Source organism: Panthera leo, chromosome A2 (genome assembly GCF_018350215.1).
Source record: "Panthera leo isolate Ple1 chromosome A2, P.leo_Ple1_pat1.1, whole genome shotgun sequence".
Lineage (NCBI taxonomy): Eukaryota > Metazoa > Chordata > Mammalia > Carnivora > Felidae > Panthera > Panthera leo.
In genome coordinates this window covers 57106316-57127290 of record NC_056680.1, presented here as the reverse complement: position 1 = coordinate 57127290, position 20975 = coordinate 57106316, and the positions used below count along the sequence as shown (strand labels likewise).

The window sequence follows — 20975 nt, the reverse complement described above, 5'->3', positions numbered from 1 at the left end:
AAGGCCTAGAAATTGACCAAACTAAGCACAATGAACATTCCTAGTTCTCAGGTTGTGGTCTTAAAACACCCTTTTCCACAAGAAGAAACCAGAGCTTTAAAGAGAAAAAGCTGATTCCAGGTCTGGGACAGAAAATAAACAAGTTGAGGAGTGCCTGACTGGCTCAGTCAGAAGAGCATGCAACTCTTAATCTCAAAGTTGTGAGTTTGAGCCCCACTCTGGGTGTAGAGATTACTTAAATAAATAAAACTTAAAAAAAAACAAAAAACAAGAAATGAAAATATACAAGTTGAACCAAGAATGTCTTTTCATAAGACAGCAAGGAAGGTTAACAGCTATCAATTTGCAAGAAATACAGAAGATACAGGAATACACTGAATAATATAGGAATAATACAGGAACCGCATTTTGAGTAAGCAGTCAGCAAAATCCAGACTGGAGACTACACTACCAGTGGCTCAAGTTCTTCAACAGATAAACTGTATTCAACACACACACACACACACACACACACACACACACACACACACACAGGAGGGACTGGATTATTAGAGACTGATAAGACATCGAATTTTTTGAAAGGGCAAGACTAAAGTAGATTATCTAGAGAAGTACACTTGGGTGATAAAGCTATGAAGAAAGTCAAGAAAGTGGTTACCAAGAGTCAGGATGGTAACTACGGTTGTGGGGAAGGAAGAGGTACATGGAGAGCCTTTTGGCTGGCTGGCAAAGTTCAACTTCTTGACCTGAGTGGTGTTTACAAGGTGTTCTAGTCATTTACTGAGCTATACATCTGTTTTGTATGGTTTTCTACATTCAATTTTGTGTTTAAAAGATTTTAAAAAGAAAGACTTGAAGAAAATATGGCCAAATCATTATAATGATTAGTTCTGGGTGCTCGCATAAAAGTGCTTATTATTCTGAGTTTTCCTTAATTTTTTAAATACCTCAAATTAAAAAAAAACTTACGCAGCTCTGTCTTATGATGGAACCAGGGGTTAGAAGGATTTTGACTAGGCTGTGTGAACTATTATATGCAGGCATTACTTTTACAACAGTAATTTATCTCCACCCATGAAAAGTTGTTCCTGCTATCCCAGCCTTCCAAAAAATGATAATTCCCTCTTCCCATCAAAAACGACTGGTAATTCTCAAAACAAACGAACACCAGTAGAAATAAAAATGCAGGAAATGAAAGATAATGATAGTCTCTCCCCTAAGCACTAAGTACTAAAGACTGACCCAAATTATAGAGGTACTCATAGCTTGGGAGGTTGTAGCCAACAATGTAATGAGTCTTCCACCCGCCAAACAGAGGGAAGCGAGGCCGGATTTCCATCTCTACAGAGTCGTCCAAAATAAGGAGGTGGCTGGTGGAAACGTTGCCAATCTCATCCCGGTAGTAAACATCCTGGGCAGCAGCAGGGAGGATGGTCTGCAAAAGAAGGGACATGCCTGAAAGCCTCCAGAAACTTACTCACAGGAGATGATCCTAATGACAGAAAAGATTTTCTACACCAAGAGCCTCCTTGTAACAATACTTAATTAAAACAGTCCCCAAACTGGAAACAACCTAAAAAGAGGTCTAACTACCATCCCCACACCCAAGGCTTCAAAATTTCTAGATATTGTAACTATTTCTCAATCATGGTAAATAGCCAAATTCTCCTGAACAATAAATAATGAAGAGAATTGTAAATACCTTTACGAATACTAAACGATTAATACAAAGATAAAAATAATCTTTAAACTACTCTGCAGGGAGAGAAACATGAAAATGGAAGAAATTACATCAAATCGCTAGGTGGCAGGGTCATGGAGGGTTTCTCCACCTCTTTACTGTGGCTTCCAAATCTGTAAGTATCTTTTCGTAATCAGGAAGAAATAATGCTAACACTTCCATTCACATAATGAGCCCTTCTATAAAACAGAAGAACAGCTGACCCTTGAACAACATGAGTTGTTCATAAACTGCATGAGTCCACTTATATGTGGATTTTTTTTCAGTAAATACAGTACTTAAACGCCATGTTCTCTTCCTTATGATTTTCTTAATATTTTTTTCTCTAGCTTACTTTGAGCTTACATAAGAATGTAGTATATAATTAATACATACAACATACCAAACAATGTCATAATGGACTGTTTATGTTATCAGGAAGGCTTCCAGAAAACAGGAGGCTATAAGTAGTTAAATTTTCAGAGAGTCAAAAGTTATACACAGATTTTCAACTGTGTGGGGGGCTAGCACCCCTAACGTCTGTGTTTCTCAAGGGGGTTTTCTTTTTTTTTAACGTTTATTTATTTTTTGAGACAGAGAGAGACAGAGCATGAACGGGAGAGGGTCAGAGAGAGGGAGACACAGAATCTGAAACAGGCTCCAGGCTCTGAGCTGTCAGCACAGAGCCCGACGCGGGGCTCGAACTCACGGATGTGAGATCATGACCTGAGCCGAAATCGGACACTCAACTGACTGAGCCACCCAGGCACCCCTCAAGGAGGTTTTCAACTGTGCATGTTTTCAGCTTTCCACTGTACACTCTCTTATTTACAAGACAAAAAGTATATACAACTTCATATGCAATATAATCACGTATCTTTTTAAAAGAGCATTATAAAAGAAAAAAGAAATATTAAAATATGAGCAATAGTAATGTCTGGGTGGTGGTTTGGTCTTCCTTTTTCTATTATTCAAGTTTTCTTTTAAAAACATGGCCTACTTTAGGGCACCTGGCTGGCTCAGTCATTGGAGTATGCGACTCTTGATTGCAGGGTTATGAGTGTAAGACCCATGGTGGGTGTAGATATTATTTAAAAATAAAAATAAAAAACCCCCAAAAACAACAAAAACTAAATAAATAAAATCATTAAAAAAACAAACAAACACGTGGCCTACATATACAAATGGGGGCACTTTTTTTTAAAGATTCTTTCTGCTGGTTCTAACACTGTGAGCTCAACTACTTGAACACCAAACAATCCCAAACAACGGTCAATATTCAGATACTTTAAAAAAGCAAAAGAAAGGGCAGATATGATAAAATGATACTTTCTCCCACTGTCTGGTTGAAGACCCCATACCTTAAATGAGCGGATGGAGGCTATTCCACTATCTGGCTGTCTCTGGTAATCATAGCGTGAAAAGGGCCCCTTCAGCACAGCCCCTGTATGCTTCAAGTCCACATTTTCTTCCACAGCAATGTTACCCCAGTGAGAGACCTCGATGACTCGGGTCATGCTGGTGATGGTCAGGAAAGGGCTGTTGTTCTCATAATGTACTTTAAAAGTATCCTATAAAGGAAGGAAACAAGTGACAAATGAATCAATACTAGTTTCAAATAAACTGGAGACAATCCATGTATCAGCAACAGAATGGTTAAATTATGGTATATCTACTGTGGGCCACATTCTAAAATGACGCTTACTGGAACTTTTTACTGGCATACAGAAATAAACATTCAGGATATATTATTAAATAGAAAAATAGGATACACAAAATTGCTTTAGGTTCCAACATAAGTATCATTTGTGGGTTTTTTTATTTTGTTTTGTTCTTAATATGAAATTTATTGTCAAATTGGTTTCCATACAATACCCAGTGCTCATCCCAACAGGTGCCCTCAATACCCATCACCCACCCTCCCCATCATTTGTATTTTAAATTTTTTTTTTTTTTAACGTTTATTTATTTTTGAGACAGAGAGAGACAGAGCATGAACAGGGGAGGGGCAGAGAGAGAGGGAGACAGAATCGGAAGCAGGCTCCAGGCTCTGAGCCATCAGCGCAGAGCCCGACGCGGGGCTCGAACTCACGGACCGCGAGATCGTGACCCGGGCTGAAGTCGGACGCTTAACCGACTGAGCCACCCAGGCGCCCCTCTTTTTTTTTTTTTTTTTAATTTTTTTTTTCATTTGTATTTTAAAAACAAAAACTTCTATGCTCCACTCATCTTATAGCCACCATATGAGTAAAAGGACAAAAAAAAAAAAAAAAAAAAAAAAAAAACTGGAATGAAATACATGAGAATCCCAAGTAACAGTTATAGATTATTTCTTTCTCCTTGTACGTTCTATTTGCAAAATTTCTACAATGAGCTTTTTAAGTTGCCTTTTAAATAATTTTTCCAGTTTTAACATAAAATGAAACCTTAAACTATAATAAAGAAAAAGTGTGACTAGGTAATATTCATGATCTAATAAAGACATGATCTCTACCCAATGAGCTAGCAAATAACCTCAAAACTGAGGATGATTCATAACATTACTGAATTTTTCTAGCACATAAGAAGACTTATAAAGAAAAGTTCATGGAAGACTTTTTCAGCTAACACATATGGAGCTAACATGTTATCTGGTAGTCACTTTTATGAGCTCTAAACAAATGTATGATCATTTAATGCTCAAAACAACACAGTGAGGTACTACCCATCTCATTTTACAAATTAAAAAAACCGAGGCCCAGCAGTTTTAACATATTCAAGGTCATAAATGAATCTAAGTGGCAATACTAAGTCTTCGGGTCTTCAACTCTGTAGTTCTGGCTCCGCACTCCTCCACAGTAAATACTGCCTCCCAATGACATCTCAGAGAATTAAAGGAAATACTTTTGGCAATTCCTCCTCCACTTTGCCAATTTCACCACTGAAATTAGTATTAATTCCTCCCAATCACTAAGTAATATAAATGCCCCTCTATGAATACACACCTGGAACCTTAAAAAATGGTATCTAAAAGGACAGAAGGATCAAAAAAATACCCTTCTTCCCCAAAAGACCATGAAAAGGACACTGTATTCATTCTCATATATCCTACTACTTTATTCACTCATTCTAGGACTGGATTTTTAAAAGTTCAACTTCATCCATATCGTATTATTTAATGCCAATAGTGACAAGGGTGCAAGGAAACCAGCAGTTTCTGACTGCTGATGCCATGATAAATTGGCTTAACCCTTTGAAAAACCACTTGGCAATATGCATCAAAAGATTTTTAGGGGCACCTGGGTGGCTCAGTCGGTTAAGCATCTGACTTCAGCTCAGATCGTGATGTGGCGGTTTGTGAGTTTGTGCCCCACATCAGGCTCTCTGCTGTCAGCATAGAGCCAGCTTCAGATCCTCTGTGTCAGCCCCCCGCCCCCTCCTCCCCCACTTGTGCGTGCGGATGCCCTTTTTCAAAAATAAACATTCAAAAAAAACATTTTTAAATGTTCATATGCCTTAATTTAAAAACTTTTACTTCAGAAAATCTATCCTATGGCTGACAAACACATGAAAAGATGCTCATCACCCAACATGAGGGAAATGCAAATAACTACAGTCAGGTATCATCTCACAACTCTTGAGAAAGGCTAAACTCAACAACACAAGAAACAGGTGTTGGTGAGGATGCGCGAAAAGGGAACCCTTGTGCGTGCACTGTTGGTGGGAACGCAAACTGGTGCATCCACTCTGGAAAACAGTGTGGAGGTTCCTCAAAAAGTTAAAAACAGAACTACCTTATGATCCAGCACTACTGAAACTACGGGGTACTCACCCCAAAAATACAAAAACACCAATTCAAAGGGATACATGCACCTCTATGTTTATAGCAGCATTATTTACAATAGCCAAGATATGGAATCAGCCCAAGTGTCTGTCAACCAATGAATGGATGAGATGTGGCATACACATACACAACATAATATAGTGCTTAGCAAAATAAGTCAGCGAGAGCAAGACAAACACAAAACAATCTCTCTCTCTCTCCTTTTGAGAAGAAGGGCACTGCCAGCACAAAGACCCATGCAGGGCTTGAACACACAAACCATGAGATCATGACCCAAGCTGAAGTTGGATGCTTAACCGACTGAGCCACCAGGCGCCCCAAGAAACAGGTTCGTAACTATAAAGAACTGGTGGCTATCAGAGTGGAGGAGGGTGGGGGGATGGGTTAAATAGGTGAAGGTGATTAAGGATTACACTGGATGCAATGAGCACTAGGTGTTGCATGGTTTAATCACTGCATTGTACTCCTGAAACTAATACTACACCGTATGTTATCTAACTGGAATTAAAGTAAAAACTTTAAAAGAGGGGCGCCTAGGTGGCTCAGTTTAGTGGCCCACTTCGGCTCAGATCACAATCTCACGGTTCGTCAGTTCGAGCCCCGCATCGGGCTCTCTAGCAGCGTGGAGACTGCTTCAGATTCTCTCCCTTCTCTCTCTGCCTGTCCCCTGCTCTCTCTCAAAAATAAACAAACATTTAAAAGAAAATCTACCCTAACAATATATAAAAAGTCATATGCAAAGATATTAACGTTATAGTATTAAACTTTTTTTTTTTCAATTCAAGTTAGTTAACATACAGTGTAGTAGTGGTTTCAGGAGTAGAACCCAGTGATTCATCACTTACATATAACACCCAGTGCTCGTCCCAACAAGTGCCCTCCTTAATGCCCATCACCCATTTAGCCTTTCCCTATCCACCTCCCCTCCAGAAACCCTTAATTTGTTCTCTGTGTTTAAGACCTCTTACAGTTTGCCTCCCTCTCTATTTTTATCTTATTTTTCCTTCTCTTCCTCTATGTTCATCTGTTGTGCTGCTTAAATTCCACATATGAGTGAAATCATATGAGACTGATCTTTTTCTGACTGGCGTATTTCATTTAGCATAATACACTCTAGTCCCATCCACGCTGTTGCAAGTGGCAAGACTGCATTCTTTTTGATTGCCAAGTAATATTCCATTGAGTATATATACCACATCTTCTTTATTTGGGCTCTTTCATAATTTGGCTATTGAGTTCTATTTTTTTTTTAATAATTTATTTTTTTTCAATTTACATCCAAGTTAATTAGCATATGGTGCAACAATGATTTCAGGAGTAGATTCCTTAATGCCCCTTATCCATTTAGCCCATCCCCCCCTCCCACACCCCCCCCCCCGTAACCCTGTTTGTTCTCCATATTTATGAGTCTCTTCTGTTTTGTCCCCCTCCCTGTTTTTATATTATTTTTTCTTCCCTTCCCTTATGTTCATCTGTTTTGTTTCTTAAAGTCCTCATATGAGTGAAGTCATATGACATTTGTCTTTCTCTAATTTCACTTAGCATAATACCCCCTAGTTCCATCCATGTAGTTGCAAATGGCAAGATTTCATTCTTTTTGATTGCTGAGTAATACTCCATTGTATCTATATACCACATCTTTATCCATCCGTCGATGGACATCTGGGCTCTTTCCATACTTTGGCTATTTTTGACAGTGCTGCTACAAACATTGGGGTGCATGTGCCCCTTCGAAACAACACACCCGTATCTCATGGATAAATGCCTAGTAGTGCAACTGCTGGGTCATAGGGTAGCTCTATTTTTAGTTCTTTGAGGAACCTCCATACTGTTTTCCAGAGTGGCTGCACCAGTTTGCATTCCCACCAGCAGTGCAAAAGGGATCCTCTTTCTCCACATCCTTGCCAACATCTGTTGTTGCCTGAGTTGTTAATGTTAGCCATTCTGACAGGAGTGAGGTGGTCTCTCATTGTGGTTTTGATTTGTATTTCCCTGATGATGAGAGATGTTGAGCATTTTTTCATGTGTCAGTTGGCCATCTGGATGTCTTCTTTGGAGAAGTGTCTATTCCTGTCTTTTGCCCATTTCTTCACTGGATTGTTTGACTTTTGGGTGTTGAGTTGGATTAAGTTCTTTACAGATTTTGGATTCTAACCCTTATCGGATATGTCATTTGCAAATATCTTCTCCCATTCCGTTGGTTGCCTTTTAGTTTTGCTGATTGTTTCCTTCACTGTGCAGAAGCTTTTTATTTTGATGAGGTCCCAATAGTTCATTTTCGCTTTGGTTTCCCTTGCCTCCAGAGACATGTTGAGTAAGAAGTTGCTGCGGCCAAGGTCAAATCTGACGTTTAGGTCTTTCATCCATTTTGAGTTTAGTTTTGTGTATGGTTTAAGAAAGTGGTCCAGATTCATTTTTCTGCATGTCACTGTCCAGTTTTCCCAGCACCACTTGAAGAGACTGTCTTTATTTCATTGGATATTCTTTCCTTTGTCAAAGATTAGTTGGCCATACGTTTGGGGTCCATTTCTGGGTTCTCTATTCTGTTCCATTGATCCGAATGTCTGTTTTTGTGCCATAGTATTAAACTTTTTAAAACCTAACTGTCCACCATATAGGAAACTTGGCAAATATACTGTAAGATACACTAAATCATAGGATCTTAAGTGGCTATTAAAAACGGTTTACAAAGGTAATGTAAAATGTTTACAGAATATCCTAGGAGGCAAAAGTATCATGCAATACTTTATACACAATATGATTCCCACATTAAAAAGTCCCTATGCTTAGAAAGGACTCAGTTACGACAATGTCAAAAGTGGATGTCAACTGGCATCACATTTTCCTCTATATTTGCCAAGTAAGTATCTCATGAACATTTTATTATTTTAAAATGAAGTGGGGCGCCTGGGTGGCTCAGTCGGCTGAGCGGCCGACTTCGGCTCAGGTCACGATCTCGCGGTCCGTGAGTTCGAGCCCCGCGTCAGGCTCTGTGCTGACAGCTTGGAGCCTGGAGCCTGGAGCCTGTTTCGGATTCTGTGTCTCCCTCTCTCTGACCCTCCCCCGTTCATGCTCTGTCTCTCTCTGTCTCAAAAATAAATAAACGCTAAAAAAAAAAATAAAAAAAATAAAAAATAAAATGAAGTAAGAGGGGTGCTTGGGTGGCTCAGTCGGTAAAGTGTCCAACTTCGGTGCAGGTCATGATCTCTAAGTTTGTGAGTTTGAGCCCCACATCAGGCTCTGTGCTGACAGTTCAAGAGCCTGGAGCCTGCTTCAGATTCTGTGTCTCCCTCCCTCCCTCTCTCTCTCTCTCTGCCCCTACCCCACTTGTGCACACACATACATGCGTTCTCTCTCAGAAGTATTAAATGAATAAACTTTTCAAAAAATATAAAAATTGTTAAGTAAATAAATAAAATAAAATGAAGTCAAAAATCCAAAATATTCAAAATTTAAAAGCCTATGTAGGAGAATAAACAAACCTCTGTCCTTAACATGAAATGAATGGTCACTCAGTTTTAAGAAAAAGAAATAAATATGCAGTTAGAGGAAACACAACCCACAGAGTGGCCAGTCCCTCAGCTCCAGAAGTATGAGCCCCCAGGACTCTCTATCCACATGGTAACTACACCAGGAATCACAGAGCGTCACTCTCACTCCCCCCCAAAACCCATGGGGCCACAGTAAACACAGGGTGCTAATTTTAGAGAAATGGGGGAACATAAATACATTTACTACAGTCTACATATATTCATAGAAAAAAAAATTAGAGGGGTGTCAGGGTAGCCCAGTCGGTTAGGTATCCGACTTGATTTCTGCTCAGGTCATGATCTCACCATTGTGAGATTAAACCCCACATCACATCAGACTCTGCACTGAGCACGGAGCCTACTTGGTATTCTCGCTCTCCCTCTCTCTCTCCCTCCCCTGCTCACACTCTCTCTCTCGAAAATAAATTTATAAACTTAAAAAAAAAAAAATTTAGAAAAATAAACCAAAAACTAGTATACATGGTCACCAAGAACAGACAGAAGGTAAAAGTGGAAGCTAAAGTTCTCCCACTATACCATCATTTTATAAAATTAAATTAAAATAAATTCTTAACAGTTGAAAATGACCCAAAATGAATAGCCCTAACTATGTCAAACTGACATCTGAGAAAGAAATAATTATTTCAAGTGACATTAGAACTATTTTGACTGTACATCCTCATTAACATATGTTCTAAACACAGAGATGAAAAGAAGTCTTAAATATCCATGTTATTTTTTTTTTTTAATGTTTATTTTTGAGAGAGCAAGTGAAGGGGAGGGGAGCAGAAGATCCGAAGCAGGCTCTGTGCTGACAGCAGAGAGCCCGATGTGGGGCTTGAACCCATGAACCATGAGATCTTTACCTGAGCCAAAGTCAGGATACTTAACCAACTGAGCCACCCGGACACTCCTCCATGTATTTTATTTTATTCATTTTTTTTCCCTCCATGTATTTTAGAGATGATAAACAAGTACATGGGTTGAAATGACAGGATTCCTCCCAAGATTTGGTTTAAAATATTACAGCAGAGGAAAAAGAGAGCGCTCAAGTGCAGTAATATTGTGAAAACCACTGAATCTAAGTGATCGGTGTATGGGAGCTTATACTATTTTCCATACTCCTGGATATGTTTGAACTTTCCTGTAACAACAAAGTCTTTTTTAAGCCTTGACTGCTCCCTCTGTATTTAAGGCCCAACGCCTAGGCTCAGTAAGGCAGACTGCCTTATGACCCCAGCAGCCACCCCAGCCAGCACAGCGCCTGGTCTCCCATCTCCAGACCTCTACCCACAATGCCTTGTCCTTCTCCCCCAACCCCCACTTCAGCTCTCCAAATGCTACCTCCTTATTTTGTATTATTATTTTTTCATGTGAGTATATTTGCTAACACTGTGCTACACACAACTGCCCACCGTCCCTGGAAGCTACTCTATTTGTTACTCTAGTCTTGGAAGAGTCATTTAGCTTCACCGAGTCTGTTTCCTCCTCTATACCTAGAGGATAAAAACAAATATTTTAACTATGTTTTTTAACTATGATTCAATGAAATGAATGATCATACTGAATACACTAACTACAGAGCCCAGGACAAAAGACAGCCAGCAAGTTGTTCTCCCTTCCCAAATCCCCTTCTCCTCCACTGCCTGCATGCATTTAGGAAGTTAATGCCTCTGGGCTCACATTTAATTTCATGTGATGGGAGTTCTGTTAGTATAAGACTCTGGGCCTTTTTGTCCAGAGGACCCATACACCCTAAGTAATTGTAAATTTGAGAGGGATGGACAAGGCATGTTCTGTCCAGCTCCTCTTCTCCGTCTGGCATACTTGCCCACAGGCAGTTTGAGATCTCACTTCATCTGTTGGCAAGACTTCCAAGGGGAGAGACCTGCCTTGGCCCATCTTATTTGTACAGACACTACTGTCTACATTTGGGGTTCGGTATTAGGAAACCTCCTGCAGTACCTGCAGATAAACTCTGTCTCCTTCAACCTCAGCAATCTCTAGTAATCATTGTCATTGGCTAATATTAGCCTTTGTCAGGTCCTAAATTCTTATGCAGTAATTCGGCTCAGCTCATGTGTCACTGCCTGAAAAACTCCAAGTTGCAAAATTTATAAGGTTCATTTGCCATGTTTTTCCTTATTAGAGCCTTTTGAAAAAATCCTCCTAAACCTCCGAACCTCTATCTGTACTCCCAAAATGAGAAAGGTGACCCCCATGGAGTCATTTCACAGCAGGTGAAACTAGTAGTTTCACAGCCAGTCAACTAGCAGTCACTCCAGAAGAGACTCTCTGAAGGAAAGAGAGACAGAATGGACTCCACACAAGCCTACCTGACTATAAGCAGGGATGTCTCTGAAAGGTCCATAATCCAGGACGTCCTCAGAGCGCGTGGGATTCCCCAACTTGGTGTAGCTCTCCACATTTCGGGAGGCAAGCTTCACACGCATCGTCTGTGTCTTAGTCGGATAGGGAGAGTAGAAATAATGGTTCCCCTCGAACACTACAAACTGTTTCTCTGACTGGGTGATCTGGGTCGGATACGGCTGAAGCACATGGGTATAGACTGTCTCCACGATGACTGAAACCTTGGCCCCAGGATCGAGAGCAACCGGGAGCTTGACTGTGAAGAATCTCCCACTGGAGGAAGAACAAGGCAAGAGAATTAAGAGATGAAGGGTTTTTGAAAACAGGGCTAGCAACTCAAGGTCACAGCAACATTTTGTACCAAAGACAAAAGCAGTTATCTTCAAGAGATCACCTTTAACCTACTAATTTAAGCCTTTTAAGACAAATGTATGGGTATTATTTCAAAGTTGTTTATAATAATAATGGAGTACAAAACATAAAAGTCCAACAACAGGATAATAGCTAAAAGCATTACAGCAGAGGAATTCTGGCAGCCACTAAAAAAGATGTTTGGATCTGTAGAGATATTAAGCATTTCCACATCCGATGCAAATAACAGAAATCAGTTTACAAACAACACAGTATGATTCCTTCCTAAAGTATAAACATATAAATATATGTGAAGAAAAACATTACAATGAATGTTTCTGAAATGTTAATGGTAATCGTCTCGTGGAGGTTAAGCTTCATTTTGTTATTTTTTTCCAATCCGTTTTATGAGCTTGTTATCACTCTAATAACTAAAATAAAAATTAAGCTACTAGCATTTTAAACAAAAAGAGATGCCCTGGAAACTACTAAAATCCAGAAGATATTAACTCAAAAATGAACCTGAGTTTTCTAAGCCAGGAGATAATTTTTGGTAGACTCAGAAACCGTCAGTGGAAAATTAAAGGCATTTAACATGCTTCCATGCAATTTGTCCTCCAAGGTCAGAACGTGGATCACTTTTGCTGACACGCCTTGAAGAACTGACATGTGTTCATCAGTTACACCATCACACATCCTATCCCTACTCTAAAGTACCCACTCAAAATATAAGCCCTACACCTTTTCCCAGGGTAGTCTTAACCAATTCTTGGCTTCAAGTTGCTTCTCTTCCCACACTCTGCCCTGAGCACTAAACTCCTATTTTCAAATGTTCACTAGACAGCTCTACTGACCACTGAACACACCTGTATCATTCATGATCCTGATTCCTTACTCTGTTATTACCACCATCTAACCATTTCTAAACCAAACCTTCTGGCATGTTCTGATGCCTCACTCTACTCCATCCTCAATATCTGGTTAATTCTGCCTTAGAATGTTGCTCAAATTCATCCCTTCCTGGCTTTCCACTGCTGCCCACCTCAGTTCAAGCAACTCTCCCTTGCCTAGATCATTGCATCTCTCCCTAATTAACCCCCAAACTCTTTCTCCCTCCAGCCCATCGACACACTGTGACACAACCCCACCTTTTCAAATGACATGTCCCAGCAAAACTGAATCTCACATTAACAACCTTTCAGTGCTCCAGGGTCATCATTAGAAACATCAATTCTTACTGCAACTCAGAAGCACCAGCTAATGAAGGTGTCTGGTTGATAAAAGGCTGGGCAGACAGCACAGAGCTGACTATACTGGTGTATAAGGAGATTTTTTCACAGATCAGAACAAAGATATTTCAGTGGTCGCATTAGGGCTGCAGGATAAATGACTTGTTTAATGTTGCCATTAAGCTTTACATAGATTAATAAATTTAAAATGATCCCATTGATATACCATTACATAAAATTTTGTATGAATGAGCAAATGCATAAGAAAAAAATTGTTATTGGGGCACCTGGGTGGCTCAGCCAGTTAAGTGTCTGACTTCAGCTCAGGTCATTATCTCATGGTCCATGAGTTCAAGCCCCAGGTCGGGCTCTGTGCTGACAGCTCAGAGTCTGGAGCCTGCTTCAGATTCTATTATCTCCCTCTCTCTGTCCCTCCCCTGCTCCTATTCTGTCTCTGTCTCAAAAATAAACATAAAAAAAGAGAAAGAAAGAAAGAAAGAGAACAATAATTAAGTCATATTCTCATTTTTAAAAAAATTCAAAACTAATGAGAAAAGTTTTTAAAACTCTGCCAAGCAAAAAAAAAAAAAAAAAAAAACACCACACACACAAACAAAAAAAACAGAAACAAACAAACAAACAAAACCTCTGCCAAGCAGGGAGACCGAACTTAACACTTTCTAAATTGTATGGGGACCAATAGCTGTAAGGCTCAATGGTTTGCTAGTTAAGAATCAAATTATTTTTCTTCTTTTTATGATAAACTGCAGCATAAGCTAAAGCTATTTGCCTGAGCAAACAGGATTTCTTAGCACTACTGGCATTTGTGAGTGGAGAACTCTCTGCTGGGAGGAGGGACTCATCCTGGGTATTATAGATGTTTAGCAGCATCCCTGGCTCTACCCACTAGATGCCAGTAGCACCCCTCAGCTGTAACTAAAAATGTCTCCAAAGATTGCCAAATGTCCTGGGCAGGGTGGGAGCAGGACATGACCATTCCCTCCCCCAGTTAAGAATCACTAATCTAGGGGCGCCTGGGTGGCGCAGTCGGTTAAGCGTCCGACTTCAGCCAGGTCACGATCTCGCGGTCCGTGAGTTCGAGCCCCGCGTCAGGCTCTGGGCTGATGGCTCGGAGCCTGGAGCCTGTTTCCGATTCTGTGTCTCCCTCTCTCTCTGCCCCTCCCCCGTTCATGCTCTGTCTCTCTCTGTCCCAAAAATAAAATAAAAAAAAATAAAAAAAAAAAAAAAAGAATCACTAATCTAGGGGCACCTGGGTGGCTCAGTTAAACGTCTGACTTCGGCTCAAGTCATGATCTCACAGCTCATGAGTTCAAGCCCCATGTCAGGCTCTGTGCTAACAGCTCAGAGCCTGGAGCCTGCCTCTGATCTGTGTCTCCCTCTCTCCCTGTCCTTCCCCTGCTCGCTCGCTCTCACCCTCAAAAACAAAATAATAAACATTAAAAAAAAAAAAAAAAAAAGAATCACTAACCTAAAAAATTTCTTTTGGGGCTCCTAGGTGGCTCAATTAGTTAAGCATCTGACTTCGGCTCAGGTCATGATCTCATGGTTCGTGAGTTCAAGCCCCATGTTGGGCTCTGTGCTAACAGCTCAGAGCCTGGAGCCTGCTTCGGATTTGGTGTCTCCCTCTCTCTCTCTCTGCCCCTCCCCGGCTTGCACTCTATCGCTCCCTCTCAAAAATAAACAAACATTAAAAAAATTAAAATATGGGAATGCAAGCTGGTGCAGCCACTCTGGATAACAGTATAATATGGGGGTTTCCTCAAAAAATTAAAGATAGAACTACCCTACAACCCAGTAATTGCACTACTAGGTATTTATCCAAGGGATACAGGGATGCCATTTCGAAGGGGCATATGCACCTCCATGTTTATAGTAGCACTATTGACAACAGCCAAAGTATGGAAAGAGCCCAAATGTCCACCGACAGATGAATGGATAAAGAAGATGTGGTATACATAAACGACGGAGTATTACTCGGCAATCAAAAAGAATGAAATCTTGCCATTTGCAACTATGTGGATGGAACTGGAAGGTATTATGCTAAGCGAAATTAGTCAGAGAAAGACAAAAATCACATGACTTCATTCATATGAGCACTTTAAGAGACAAAACAGATGAACATGAAGGGAAACAAAAATAATATAAAAACAGGGAGGGGAACAAAACATAAGAGATGCTTAAATACAGAGAACAGAGGGTTACTGGAGGGGTTGTAGGAGGGGGGATGGGCTAAATGGGTAAGGGGCACTAAGGAATCTACTCCTGAAATCATTGTTGCACTATATGCTAACGAATTTGGATGTATATTTTATTTTATTTTTTTTTTTAATTTTTTTTTTTTTAATGTTTATTTATTTTTGAGACAGAGAGAGACAAAGCATGAACAGGGGAGGGTCAGACAGAGAGGGAGACACAGAATCCCAAGCAGGCTCCAGGCTCCGAGCTGTCAGCACAGAGCCTGACATGGGGCTCGAACTCACGGACCGTGAGATCATGACCTGAGCTGAAGTCCGACGCTTAACCGACTGAGCCACCCAGGCGCCCCTGGATGTATATTTTAAAAAAATAAAATTTAAATAAATAAGTAAAATAAAAATAAAAAATGTTTTCTTCCTACATCATTCATTCAACAAATATTTCAGTGCCCAGTATACACCATGCAACATACTGATAACTGCTGAAGCTGTGTGATAAGATATACGAGGGTTCTGTATTCAATTCTTCCTGCTTTATATGTATTTTGGAAAATATCCTTAACAAAGTGTTTTACAGTAACTAAGAAGTGCCAGGCCCCTTGCTGGGTGCTGAGGTTAAAGCAGAGAACAAGGTAAGCCCAACCCCAGCCTTCACAGAGCTCAGTCTACCTCTTGCAAAGAAACATCACTTTCAGTGCTCTGAAGGCTCAAGAAGAGGTAAAGGGGTAAGAGCTACCTGCCCTTTGGAAAGAGAATGGTAGCAACAACAAATGGGTGGCTATTTGTTGAGGCCAACGGCCTGGAGTTCTCACATACCAGCTCTCCACCCATTGGCTGGGGATCCCTATCCCCACAGGGATTAGCAGACTACCACACACTATATTAATTGAAACAGCCTCTAAAACACCGAACACTGTATTTATTTCCGAAGCAACTATCCTACCTTATGATTCCTACCGCGATCTGATAACCTGTAACAAGAAAAAGATATGCAGATACTCTGTTTGGTAGCTTACCTTTTACCCTTAATTTTGGTTTCTCGTACTTCTAGATTGTTCTCTTCCTCATCTTCTCCCTTCACCTGTAACAGGACAGAAGAGGTTATTCTTTTTTTTTTTTTTTTTTTTATGTCTTTTGTCTCTAAGTTTGAGTCAACAATTAACTAACTGCCTCAGAATGTCCACAGTGAAGTACTCAAACTACCAGAACTTTTTAAAGACTGAATTCTGGTTTCAGTAATGTTTTTTTTTTTTCATCTGAAACATAAGAACATTGCCAAAGACTTACTTTTGCACTGAATAAGCTGTATAATGAGCTCTATAAGTACCTAACATTCTCCTGAATGATCAAATACACACATATAAATAAAAATTAGGCTTGTGGCAGGTACTCTCTCTCAAATAAACTTTAAAAAACAATTTATACTCACACTTTACATTTCCAAATATAAAGGCAATGTTTTCTTCTTCATTTACATTCAAATACACATGTGCACAGAAAATAAATAGGATTATTTACTGTTGTGGTAGAAAAGTCTCCCATGGGGCCAAAACTGGTTATACTTGCATAAAAGAAGTCAACAGTGGCCTAAGCCCTTGGGGAGAAGGAGCCAACAGCCACTGCTTATCACACTCCCTTATTCTTATCCTTCACTGCACCAGATGTATAACCAGGAAGAAAATATTAACTCCAGCAGGCTGCAGGGTCTATCCCAGAGTAGACACCCTGAATCGTGAGACTGTAGAACAGACTATAAGGAAAACACTTATGCACACTGATCTCTCTGCCAACCCAACCTCTACTAAAAAAAAAAAAAAAAAAAAAAAAAAAAAAAATTAAGACTACTTTTTGGGCTGAAGAACTTTTTCCCAGTAGGGTACACAGAACTATAACAAAGAAGAAGCCATTTTTAACATTTTTAAAAATTTTTTTAATGTTTATTTTTTAGAGAAAAAGTGACAGAGTACAAGTCAGGGAGGGCAGAGAAAGAGGGAGACACAGAATCCGAAGCAAGCTCCAGGCTCTGAGCTGTCAGCACAGCGCCCGTGGGGCTTGAACTCACAAACCGTGAGATCGTGACCTGAGCCAAAGTCAGATGCTTAACCAACTGAGTCACCCAGGAGCCCCTATTTTTAATATTTTTAAATGCCTAGGGCATCGGGCTGGCTCAGTCAGTTAAGCCTCTGACCCCTGATTTTGGCTCAGGTCATGATCTCATGGTTCATGTGATCATGGTTAGCGAGACTAGAGCCCAAGTCAGGCTCTGCGCAGCTTGGGATTCTCTCTCCCTCTCTTTCTGCCCCTACTGCACACGCGCTCTCTCTCTCAAAATAAGTAAACATTTTATAAATAAATAAATAAGTAAATAAAAAGGGGTGCCTGGCTGCCTCAGTGGGTAGAGCATGCAACTCCTGATCTCAGCGTTGTAAGTCCCAGCCCCACTTCGGGTATAGGGATTAAAAATAAAATCCTTTAGGGGCGCCTGGGTGGCGCAGTCGGTTGAGCGTCCGACTTCAGCCAGGTCACGATCTCGCGGTCCGTGAGTTCGAGCCCCGCGTCAGGCTCTGGGCTGATGGCTCGGAGCCTGGAGCCTGTTTCCGATTCTGTGTCTCCCTCTCTCTCTGCCCCTCCCCCGTTCATGCTCTGTCTCTCTCTGTCCCAAAAATAAATAAAAAACGTTGAAAATAAAAATAAAATCCTTTAAAAAAAAAAAAAGATATAATAAATAAAATGCCTAAAAGTAATTATACAGCCATCCTCAATAAAGCTCTACAGGCTAATAAAAACAAATTTCATCACTTTGGAATTTTATCACAATGGTAACATTCTAGTACACTCGTGCTTATCACTATTCAATTATATGTTGATTTGTCTTAATAAAAGATATTAATTAATAAAAGATCAGAGAGACAAAAGATCTCAAATATAGGGTCATACGACAGGACAAATACTAAGATGGGTCCTGGTACTAAGATGAGGAACCACTAGCTCCTCATCAGTAATCACCATTGTCCCTTCAAAGCAGTTCCTCATATTCTACATGGAGGGCTGAAGATAACCTACTGAAAAAACTTCTGGCCATCTCACCAACGCCTCCAAGTCAACCGTTGAAGAGAACACACCCTCTTTGCTAAGTGTAACGTCCAGTTACACTTCCCATTGGGACAGGAGTATAAGGGAACACATACCTCCATTTAACTTGTGCCTCTCATGAAACTACGAAATTAAATGATTTTGAATAAATTTGGTAATGTGACTGCCGCTCTTACATCCCAACACAACCCTACCACAGAGACATCTGGACCAAATGAGGCAACGTGGTAAAGCGAAGAGCACACAACGTTTGAAACTAACCTAAGCCCAGGTTCACTCATTGCTCTAAAACCTGACACAGGGAGGTTTAAATAACTCCTAGACTGCACTCCTCACCCGCAGTAGGCCTACACACACCTCAAAGGGTCGTTGTGAGGGTTAAAGAGAATGCACTTAAACGACCTACCCAACACAAAGCAGACTGCCAGTAAGACATGTGGTACGGTAATCTAGCTTGCTCAAAAGCATTCTCCAGCATGATGGCAGACGGCTTCTGCTACCGTCTCGTGGCAACTTCAATAAATCAGGACTAGTTTGAATAAAAGAATGGGATTTAACATTCAAAACATTCAAAGGTGGCAGCACCAACTTAAATGAAGTTTTGATCCATCTTTACACACACCTTTGAGTAAAACCGTGCGTTCCATCATGGACAAGGCACAAAAGGGAACAGGAGTCGTTTCAGAAGTATGATCTCTATAAACCCAGCTTTATAGCTCCAGTTTCGGTCAGAGAGGAAGGTGTACTTACAGTATGACACTGTAATGACTATTCTCCTCGCAACAAATAATTGGGTAATCACTTAACGGATGTTGTTTAATGAAAATAGCAATAAAAAGCCAAACCTATGACTACGTAAGCCAACGTTTCCTTTCCTCGAGTTGTAAAAGTGTTCACTGAAACGCCGTGAACAAGAACAATAGCAAACTTCCAAGCCCTATACTGGTAAGTCCAAGAATGAGAACCGGTAGGGGGAAGGGAGTGAATTGGGACTGTACCTTTCTGTACAGTTCAAAAGAGGTTTCATTACCTATATGCCTTTTTAAAATAACTTTAAGGAGAGGGACAAAATTTAAAAAGCATTCTTAGCAACCTTAAGTACATTACAACAACGGTTTCAAATTACAAACGGGAAAACACGCAATGTTACATTTCTGATCGTACGGGATGATGGCTAGAACGAAGCACCTACAATGGGCCAGACACCGAATTAAGGGAATGATACCCATCTGGGCTCACGTCTTGGTCCTCCAGTTGGGCTCCCGCGTCAAGTCGTGGGACACGACAAGTTTGCTGCACTCCCGCGCCCCGTCAGGCCCTTCCAGAGGCGGCCCCTCCCCTGGCTTCCCCGGACTGGGGGGCTCGCACGGCCCGAGGCCAGCCGCGGGGTCCGCCCGGCGGCCCAGGAGGGGCCCGCGGTGAGGACTGGGGGACCGCGGTCGGGGCGGTTGCCCACGTGGGCGGCGGCCGCTCTCCAGCAGCCTTACGCTGACGTGTCCGAGGCGGCGGAACGAGCGCGCGCAGACGCCCACGGCTCCGCGTTTCCTCCGAGGCCGGGAGGGGCGCGGCACCCGAGGCCCGCTCGCACTCACCTGTACCCCGAGGTGCGCCAGCCGGGCCTCGAGCTCGGGCTCCAGGGCCAGGAGGAAGGAGGCGGCGCGGGACGAGGAGCCGCCGCCCGGGTGCACCAGGACCACCTCGGCCGTCACCTTGGCCAGATGGCTGCTGAGGTCCACCGTGCGCTTCACGTCCTCGTTGACCAGCAGCGGTGCCTCCGGGGAGGCGCTGCCCGGCGCCGGGGCCCAGGCCCCGAGCAGCAGAAGCAGTAGCAGGCGGGCGGCGGGCGCCTCCATGACCGGGACGAGCTGAGCCGCAGGCCGCGCGGAGCGCCGCCGCCGCCGCCCCGCCTCCGGCCACCGTGCAGCTGCTCATTGGGCCCGGGCTGGCGCCACAAGATGGCGGCGCCCACGGAGGAAGGACCCCGTCTCCAGGGCAACGGGAGGCCTGCGGGGCGCCCGACTGCACACGCCTTCACCTTTGCCAATCTCCTCTCCTGGGAGAACAATGGCTTTCTGCTCCAGAGAGCGACAGCAACCAAGACAGAAGCCACAGTGTCTTCTGCAAACGGAGAAACTAAACCCTAGGCGACAGCTTAAGCAGAAACTGGCTAACTGCACGGTCCCAAAGTATCTCCCATAAAATATTTAGTAATTAGAAAAAGGGAAACAATAAGTTTATGGTGGAGAATCTTAGAAACCACCACCTTAACCAAGTGATCAAGATTAAGATCACCAATTATAAGACTTAGTGACAGCATGTACTCACTCCTTTGATACACCCAGAAGGACACCTCTCTTCTGTGGTATTGTCAATTGCTGAAAATGTACGTTATAACCTCAACGCAACCATAAGAAACCTCAAACCAAAAATTCTTTGACTTTACCCTAGTGAGACCTATTTCAGACTTCTGTCCTCCGGAACTATAGAAATAATAAATTTGTATTGTTTTAAGCCACTAAGTTTGTGGTAATCTATTAGCAGCAGTAAGAAACTATTACAAAAGGCAATCTCTCTGAGGGCAGAAAGTTATCTAGATTGTTAATTCCAGGATCCCAGGGTGTCAATAAATATTGAATGAATACG

At 41.7% G+C, this 20975-nt stretch overlaps 1 protein-coding gene across 2 annotated transcripts in view; it reads right to left on the bottom strand.

Annotated features, from left to right (window-relative positions):
• Positions 1 to 20249, bottom strand: part of RPN1 (ribophorin I) — a 31044-nt gene extending 10795 nt beyond the window's left edge. Inside the window, exons 1-6 of one of the 2 annotated variants that reach the window (XM_042912353.1) lie at positions 19525 to 19795; positions 18739 to 18861; positions 16256 to 16320; positions 11410 to 11716; positions 3082 to 3291; positions 1243 to 1435 (exon numbers count right to left, since the gene is read on the bottom strand). In XM_042912353.1, coding sequence (XP_042768287.1) covers positions 1243 to 1435; positions 3082 to 3291; positions 11410 to 11716; positions 16256 to 16320; positions 18739 to 18810 — 847 coding nt within the window. In that variant the 5' untranslated portion in view covers positions 18811 to 18861; positions 19525 to 19795. Of the gene's footprint in view, positions 1 to 1242; positions 1436 to 3081; positions 3292 to 11409; positions 11717 to 16255; positions 16321 to 18738; positions 18862 to 19524; positions 19796 to 19924 lie in introns of those variants that run through there. The other variant, XM_042912344.1, reaches the window with a different exon arrangement.
• Positions 20250 to 20975: the final 726 nt, after the last annotated feature.